The sequence below is a fragment of the Protopterus annectens genome, chromosome 3.part0 (assembly GCF_019279795.1).
Source record: "Protopterus annectens isolate FY-2018-M chromosome 3.part0, PAN1.0, whole genome shotgun sequence".
Lineage (NCBI taxonomy): Eukaryota > Metazoa > Chordata > Ceratodontiformes > Protopteridae > Protopterus > Protopterus annectens.
This window is the reverse complement of record NC_056731.1, coordinates 1,812,808,519-1,812,817,602: the sequence shown is the minus strand read 5'-3', so window position 1 is coordinate 1,812,817,602 and position 9,084 is coordinate 1,812,808,519. Positions and strand designations below refer to the sequence as shown.

The 9,084-nt window shown below is 38.5% G+C and overlaps 1 protein-coding gene across 9 annotated transcripts in view; it reads left to right on the top strand.

Annotated features, from left to right (window-relative positions):
- SNAP47 (synaptosome associated protein 47) overlaps positions 1-8,496 on the top strand; it is a 601,169-nt gene extending 592,673 nt beyond the window's left edge. For 7 of the 9 annotated variants that reach the window (XM_044065857.1, XM_044065858.1, XM_044065860.1 and 4 more), the window contains one exon: positions 4,110-8,496. In XM_044065857.1, the coding sequence (XP_043921792.1) occupies positions 4,110-4,256 (147 nt within the window). In that variant the 3' untranslated portion in view covers positions 4,257-8,496. The remainder of the gene's footprint in view (positions 1-4,109) is intronic. The other 2 variants (XM_044065862.1, XM_044065863.1) reach the window with 1 other exon arrangement.
- Positions 8,497-9,084: the final 588 nt, after the last annotated feature.

The window sequence follows — 9,084 nt, the reverse complement described above, 5'->3', positions numbered from 1 at the left end:
ACCTCACAACAAGAAGTTCTCCAGTTCGATTCTCAGCTAGGGTGCCTTCTGTGCAGAGTCTGCATATCTTTACTGTGTTCGCGTGGGTTTCGTCCAGGTGCTCTGGTTTTCTCCCACATTCCAAAGACATGCATCTGGAGTGTTTCTCCATGGGCCTTCACTGAAAATGTGCTTTGTTCCAGTAAAACTATCCCGGTAAACAAATGTTAAATAAAATAAATAAAACTTCTCTACAACCATTACTGTTCCTGCCTTAATATCATATCCTGCTCTATGGCATTAGGGACGACACAGATGACACTGTCACCTTATAATGAATGTAATTCTGTCAAGCAGTAGGGGAAAGAGTTTCATGCAGATTTCTTGCAAATTGAAACCATCTTCCTCAAGAAATCGGATTTCAAACCCAGTACATCCTATAAAGGACTGGAGTCATTAGCACACCTGAAATACACATTTACTCATACCTGCCATATGAGACAGTGCCTAAATAATCCTGTAAGTATGGTTATCTCCACTTTGCCTGTTTAATGTCATTTATATTAATGATCCAATGTTGTCTTTTTTCATCTTATTCAATGTGTGATTTGTCAGATTCGACCAGCTTTTGGAGCTGAGAGTTCTGACACCTCCCCTACCCTCATTTCTCCTCTCCTGCCTAAATTCCCTCAGATCTCATTTGCTACTTGTGTAAACCAGACACGTGGGCCAAGAGCTCCATCATTAGTAATAAGTAAAAGTTTTTCTTCCTTCTCTTTAAAGCTTTTAGATAGAGTTAGGATGTAGTGTACGTTTATCTGTTAGTATATACCTTTTAGTCATTTAGTGTAGTTTTTCATTGTGTGTGTGTGTTTGTATTTGCATGTGTTCATTCTTAAGAGTATCCTTAGCTTGCTAGTTATAGCATTTTTCTTCTTAGTTCTTCTTAGAATTATAGACACTTTAAGTACTAAGTTCTGATGTCATCAGGTTTTAAAAAGTGCTCTTCCTGCAGGCATACAATTCCTCCCCAAGACCTATACTCTGTGTGTGTACTGCTTGTGGCCCTCTCACTTACAAGCTTCATGTTCTGTCTGTGTTACCTTCAGCACCAGAGTCCTTCAAGGGCGTAAAGAAAAACTGATTTTGAAAGGCCTTCTACCACTACAGATGGGGTCCAAAATATCCATGGACCGGAAGGCGTCCGCATCTTCCTCTTCTGCTGACAAGAAATGGGATAAAGAAAAGGAAAGATCCAGAGAAAGAAAGCAAGAGAAAAAGGGAGAAAATTAAAGATAAATCAAAAGACATCCAAGGATCATCCTGAGAAAGCTAAGAAAAAGTAAAAGTCTTCTAAACTATTGCAGGTCCAGCACCAAAAGTATACAGATAGTCGGATCCAAATGTTTCTTGTTTCCAGACTATGTCTCCTATGCTGTCCTTTACTCTGGCAATGATCAGTCCCAGACTTAAGGGAGAATGCAAGGAAGGTGCTTTTTTTGACGATGTCTCTAATACCATGATCATATAAAGAAGACTGCATCCCTAAAATGGAATGGTAGCACAGCAGATGTCGTTATTGGAAGAAGCAATAAAGCTAGAGGAGGGTGTGCCAGACAGTGGGAAAAGAGGCGAGTATGAGGGAAGTTAAGTGGGATAAGGAGTTCTTTGTAAATAGAATATCTGTATCATACTGCAGGATGATACAGGGTATAGGTCAAGCAAAGTACTAATTTTAGATAGACACAAATTGGCATTGGGATTGTTTCTGGATGTTAATGGATATGATTATTTATGGAGGTAAATAGAAAAGACTAGAGAGACAAAAAAATTAGGTGTGCACTGACTCAGTATAGTGGGAGCCCTGAATATGATCAGACATACCGAGTTTGATCAATGGTTCATGCACTACAGGAGTTGTGTGAGGAGGGATAGGAAGGGCTGTAATCCATTGGCACCCCCATTCTGAAAAGGTTGCCGCAGTTTCCACATGCAATCTAGCACTCCCCCAGTAATTGAGGTAGTGCTGTAGCAATACAGAGGATGGCTAATGAAATCGGCATACCAGGGAGGGTACGAACTAATTAATATTTTATGGTGAGGAGCATGATGTCAACATCCCCTCCCTGTTAAGGCACACCACAAATTCCCTGTTGTATTAAGCCAGCTTATCTGACTCTGCCAGGATACTTCATGTTTCCCCTTCCTTTTCCCAGCTCACCAGCAGACATGTTGTCCCAACCTTGGGCATTTGTACTGGGGACACTTAAGATAGGAGCCGTTGGAGCAAACACAGAGCAGCTGATTGTCAGCTGGATTGCTACATGGAGAGGAAATAAAAAAGTAATTTAGATGTGTAAACTACCCTGGCATGCAGTAAAGATAAGGAAGTTAAGAAGCTAGATGTGCAAACTTCCCAGATATGCAGTAAAGGTAAGGAAGTTTAAAAAAAAAACTTGACAATGTTTGCACACTTCTAAACCCTATATAGGTTAGGTCACAGGTTCCCTGTAGTAGCTACTACCTGCTAAGGTGTGCAAGTGCAGAAAGAAGCACATGATATAACATGTTCTGGCCATGAGAGAAGTTTGAAGAATTTAATCATGAATTTCAACCCTTATTATGTACTCCTGGATAATGCTGCTTACTCTGGTATTGTTTCTTATGGGCTAAGAATATTTAGAGGGAGTAGGACAAATTGGTAGGTCTTTGATGCTGTAAATGCTGGTGGCCAAAAAGGTAACTAACAAAAAACTTGAAAAGTGCACCTGAACCAAGCTAGTCTTAAAAAGATAAGGACCATGGTCTCAGATATGGAAAGTCATTTAGTGACTGGTAAAAACCAATGGAGTATGTAAATATATTTTTTACATGGCTGTAGTGTGTGGGCACAGCAAGTGGACAAGGTGATTGTTGCAGATTACTGCTTCTTGGGGAGAGATAGCAGGAAGCACTTGAAGGAAGTGCTTTGTCTCTGGGACAATTTTTGTCGGTCTGCTTTCCCTTCGCTGTATATATTTTTTTGATATGGCAAGTTGTGGCAAGAAGTGGTTACGATTACAGGTGTGGCTTTAAAAATGTATGCATTACTAGTAATGGTAAAGGTCTGTACGATACTGTCGAATAGGCCATTGGTGGAAGTAATTTAAAGTCATATATATATATATATATATATTTTTTTTTTTACTATTCGTTGTTTAATATTTGTCCTATTGAGTTGAATACTGGTTTATTTCTAACCATTCTGGCAGGTTGATGCAGACTACTCATTTGATTATTTTCCTTATTGTCATGTAAAGGTGTTTATTAAACAAAATGTTGCATAGATTTGTTTCATCCACAGAAAGGCAGTCTTTTTAGTTTCCTTTTTCTGCAACGTCACTTATGAAAACATTGAATTGAACTCCATTGACTCTAACTCACACTCATCTAGTATCTTGTTAATGTCTTGTGCGCTAGGCATCCTAGAGCTTGTTTAAGCATGATTTAGTTACTGACCTCCCAGGTGGGTATCCCTTTAATGCACTGCTCTTGTATGGCACATGTAGTCATCCAGAAGCTGCACATGTAGTAAAATCAAAATTGGGTTGGTAGGATCATCTGACAAAGATTAATCCATTCCAAGGAAGATTGTGTACAATGTACTTCACTGCATTAAGCCAGAAAAATTATACTGTAGGTGGTTCTGCTGTAACAGGCAAAGAAGTATCCTAGATGCCGAGTGGGTATCAGCAACATTATTTTTAATGGGCAGCCATCCACAAGCAGTGTTTTTGGGGTGGCTGCATATTATGCTTTCACATAGAAAATGTCACTGCTTTCACAGGAATTGCTTTGTTTACAATTGTTTTTGCAGATAAAGTGCATGCAGTATAGTATCTTTGAAAAATTAAAAGTAAGATATGTTAGTGTTTCTGCATGTAAAACTGATGATGATTTTGCAAAATTAAGAGAATGTATTGCTGCAGGTTGTTTTCACACTTCAGATATTATTGCTACATTAGGCCCCTTGTGACTTGTTCATGCTCTCACCTGTGTGTTACGTTAAATGCTACTGACTTCCATTGAATTGTCATTTAGTTGCTAAGAATACAGACCTACTAATCATTTTAACTTACTTTTTTACTTAGATGCTAATGAAATTGAAGACCATTGCTTTCGAAGCAGAGGCTGAGCTGGACAGGCAGAGTGAAGTCCTTGGAGTAATTGCAGATTCCACAGACAGGGCAACAGTGCAAATCGATAAACACAACAGAAGGATAAAAAAATTAATGTAATTTGTCTGTGAACAATGTGTAGTAGTAAAATACTGAAACATCTCATTAAATACAGACCACACTTGTTGAGAAGTGAATGGATGTCTCACAGTAGTTTCTAAATGACAGAATAGTTAACACAGTAATATAACATTTGCTTAGCCCATCTTTATGGCACAGAGGATGCAGCCTGACTGTGATCCAGATGAATGAGATTCATTTAGTGGCCTTAGAACTGGAGAAACCAGGCAAAGAGGGAGAGGAAGAAAGATGCATAGACTCCTCACCTCTGCTGTTGGGAATGGGGAGGGTTGCTTATACATGGGTCACACCGGGTAAGGATAATTTCCCTGGTGGAGACCAGTTGAAACCACCTCCTGTGCTTCAGGGTTAGTGAGCAGGCTGCAAAAAGGAGATCTCCCTTGTTGAAGTGAGGGGCACATTCTTCAGTCAGTCCATTCCATGCCCCTTTCCCTCACATTAGCCACATTTGCTTGGAGATGTTAAGACAAAAAAGAAAAAAAAAATTAATAACCCTTGGTGGCTGCCTTAGGGATGCCCCTTGTGGTTGACCCTCCCCCTGGCAAAGGACAACTAATGATGGAGTCTGGGAGCGGGCTGTTGATCGATATGCAGTGGAGCCAAAAGTGTAATGCATGGAAATACGTACACGTCTGCCTTGTATTTACATTGGAATATGTACACATCCTCTTTGTGTTTCCCCAGGTCCTCCAGTTTCCTCCCACATTCCAAAGACATGCAGTAGGTGGACTGAGCACTTTAAATTGGCATTAGGTGTGTATAGAGGGTGTGGAAGAACAACTGTGGCAGGACTAGCCACACAGCTGTGTGAACATTGGCCCTAGGTTATGCTCACTGCTAATATGACACCCCAACACCATATGCAGTTTATATTGGTAGCCTTTTGTATGGGATTGCATTGCAGCAGTATAATAAAACTTGCCCTTAACTTGCTGTTGTGTAATCTCGGCATTAGTATATTTCATTAGCTCTAAAGTGCTCTCTCTTTGAATGTTCACTGTTGTATGCATTTAGTATTTCATGAGACACTCCTATACAGACATACACACACATATATATATATATATATATATATATATATATATATATATAAATTTATATGTGTGTAGGATGCTGTTGTATAAAGAACTTGAGATGCATTTTTCTGCTCAGAATTTAACTTAAAACTATGAAGTTGTTTCACTTAAATCTTTCTAGTCCTGCTCTAACGTTAGTATGCATGTATAAGCTGAATCTTAATGTGGATTAAAATACTTGTTAGCAATGACTGTGGTCCCTTAGCATCCTGTTTAATTATTGCTTAATGATGTTTTTGTATTTAAAAATGTGCAGTAGTACTCTAACATCAACACAAAAGCAGTATCTGTGATGTTAATGCACATAGGTGACAATGTAATACTGTCCTTCACTCCAGTAGCAATGACAAAAAATGATGTAAAACTGTATGTGATCTTAAGTTCTGTAAAATATATTCAGAAATATTGTGTGACATATTTGTTTTAGCCTTTTATATGTAAATGTTTTCTGGTAATTTTTTTTAGTTTTAGTTGTGACACCCACAATATGTCATTTTCTCTGTCTTCGCATTATCCGGTTTGGTTGTGCAGTCCAGCAGATGAGTAGGCTGCTGTCTCTGCCTTTTTTAGCTCTTCCATAATCAGTAACAAGATACTGGCCAGGATTTGCTGGTTGATTATTATATGAAGGAGTAACAAAGCCGTTTGTTCCACCAGCTCCCTGAAGAAGCAGCAGGTTTTATCGACATTGCTGTATTTTCATTTCCAGGACATTTTCAGAATAAAATACATTTCTGAGTGGTAGAGGAGAAGACCAATTATTTCATTTAAAGAAGTGTTCTGTTGTTTTCTGGCACATCTTTTTAAAACAGATGTGATTTTTCTGAACATATTTGGCCCTTCACTTGGACAGAAATAAGCATGAGCCATTTCTTGTCCACTAATTTATTATTTCTTTATGAATTCAAGGTTCAACAACAGAGTTTAATGCATTTATCCCTGACCCTATTCAAGTGAAGCCTTGACCATTGGATAGGGAATCACAAAATTCACCCCCGTGTCTCTGATGGACAGAACACATCGGTAAGTAAAACATTCTGCAATTAATATCTTCCCGACCAAACCCTTAGCCACCTCGTTACTAATACAACCCCTCCTAATACTAACCCAAAGTACTCTGAGTCAAAATTGGGTTGGGGTGCAAAGCTAGGCTTAAAAGACCTTAGTAGTTTTTAGCCTAGTAAGAACCTATGAACCTATAACTACATTTTCATACCTGTTTGTTCCTGGTGCACATTGTTTGGAAAACTGGCTCTCTATGTGTTATGATACATACTTGCTAACAGTGGTAGTATATCTTAAGTTCATTTCGTTTTTTTTAAGTATGTTTATTACCAATGTCTATCCACTCTGTTCTCCCACTGTCAGTGAGAGAAAGCATTACTTTCAATAACAGAAAAGGATTGAGAGTTTTTTGTATATGCCCTAAGCCATTACCCTTCTTGTCCGCATGTCTTACCTGGATGAGATTTCAATTTGGTGATTTTAACTCATCAGTGTTTAACTTCATATCCTGTCTGCCTGCTGGCACCAGTTCTTTGTGGGGTTTTCTCCTTCTTTTCTACACAGTTGTTTGACCTTGTATTCAGTGTATTTAAGAAAGGGGTATGTGGAATGAAATTCCCAACATGGGGTGGTTCTGGGAGCATATACCTCCTTGTAAAAAAATGCTTTTAATACCTGTATCAATGGCTATAACTTTGACTTTTTTTTATCAAATTCTAGGAGGGATAAAGTCCCCTAATCTTCCCTTTCTTTTTTAACCTAAGTGCCCAAACAAAGTGTGCTCTACTAGCTAAATAAGCCCTTTCCAGCTGGATTGCTGATTGCTTGTAGTTTTCCAACTATTCTTTGAGTGAATGACATCAGTGTTCTGTAAAGATTCATTCTAACAGTGCAGCCACCTTGACTGAGCTCGTCTGACTGGTTTCCTGTGGTGCCGTATGTGAAACAGCAGTGTAGTCTACAGTATATACGGTTTCAAATTATAATAAGCTCGACTCTGTTTCTAAAGCTAGAGGCAGTTTTGTCGCACCGTAGTATAAGAGATGCTTGCTGGGACATTCATACAAGTTGGTATTCTGTGAAACCAAGTATTACAAAAAACATGTCCAGTGAGATAGTACAGTGTTGTGAGCTACTGCAACAGCAGGTGACTTAAGTTGCTCCATATTCAGAGCAGACTGCCTTTCTCATATCTTATCTTTACATGCCTAAATGCTTTATTTGGATAATCCTGGTACCATGTTTGGGAGAGAATCCATTGTGCTGAATGAGGTGACCACTGTTTTGCATATGTGTGGCCACTGCAGCATTGTGGTCACCATCCTGTTGTTTGGAGCATGTCCTTCTTGCAGGAGAATAGTATGTAGGAGCGAGTTATGTGAATGATTAAATAAAACCTTTTATCCTTGTTTTCCTTATGTTTGATCACCACTACTGATGGATTAGATTTTGTTTCTGGGAAAAGTCCTGATGGCCGGTAGTAGAGCGGTATGGTATATTACCTATCGTGATCAGCTCCCTTAGAAACAAAATTCCAGGTGGATATGTCAGTAGAGTTCTACACTGATCACTCTTAATAGTGTTTTCACAGAAATATGACTTGTGTGTGTATCGCTGTAACTGGAAAAATGGTAGAAACTGACCTATCACAACTTAAGATATTTATTTCATTTGATAACAGTTTTGGGGAGCGTAGGTTTTGTCTGGGTTCAAATCTGGCATTCTGTGCCCAACAAGAATGAGTTACCCCTGCATGCATTTGTCAGGCAGCCTGTATTGAATTTCATTACTGTTCAGAGGAGAAAAAAATGGAGCCATGGAACCAGTAGGCCCTATGCATGTTTTCTGTAAGTGTCCTGTGGGTGTTCTCTGTAACCTAGAGACTGTGAAGACAGGGGCATATCACTTGTCTATTGTAATAGTAAATAAGTTCTACAACAAATGGCTTTCTAAATTGTTACATTTTTAGAAAGTGTTACTCTTTCAGACTGAAATATAATGTGTTTTTTAAATGTAATGGTTTATAGGTAAGTAAGCACCCCTTCAGCCAGAAATATGCCTGTGATAGAGACCTAGTAATCTCAAAATTGTGCACTCCTGATTTGCTGAATTAAGCAATAAATGTATTATTTAAGGTGCAGCTTTTGTTCTATTACTTACTTCTTGCCCTACTAGTATGAATTATTTAAATATTAATGTAGCAGTCAAATGTCAGACAGTAGTGATGTTTGTCTAAAAGATAAGTATGTTGAGAGGGATCATTCCATTGATACTTTTTTCTCTGATTTTTATGCTGTCACTATTCCATGTTTTCTGATTTATCTGTGTGTGATTTTAAGATGTTCTTGCATCAAATTCCTTATTTCCTGAGCTTCTGCAAGCAGGCACTAGAATCACTTTAGAGTTTTTCACTTTGTACTGATCATCCCCAACTTCCTTGCTGCCAGATGAGTTAGAAACCTTTTTAGGGGCATTGATCTTGAAACCTATTGGGTGCAGTCTCTGCTTTACCTGGGGTGGAACATAATAGTTTAAGGGGTAAAATGGACAGTTTGGATAAACTAAGAGCAGGAGGTATAATCATCCTTTATTAATTTTAAGAACACAAGAACAATGGTACACAGTGCAATTGCAAATCAAAGTATCCAGTCATAATAAGATATGTTTTTGCTCAGATAGGCTTCCCTTTAAGAAAGGGATCAGTGTAATATATCATGTATGTATTT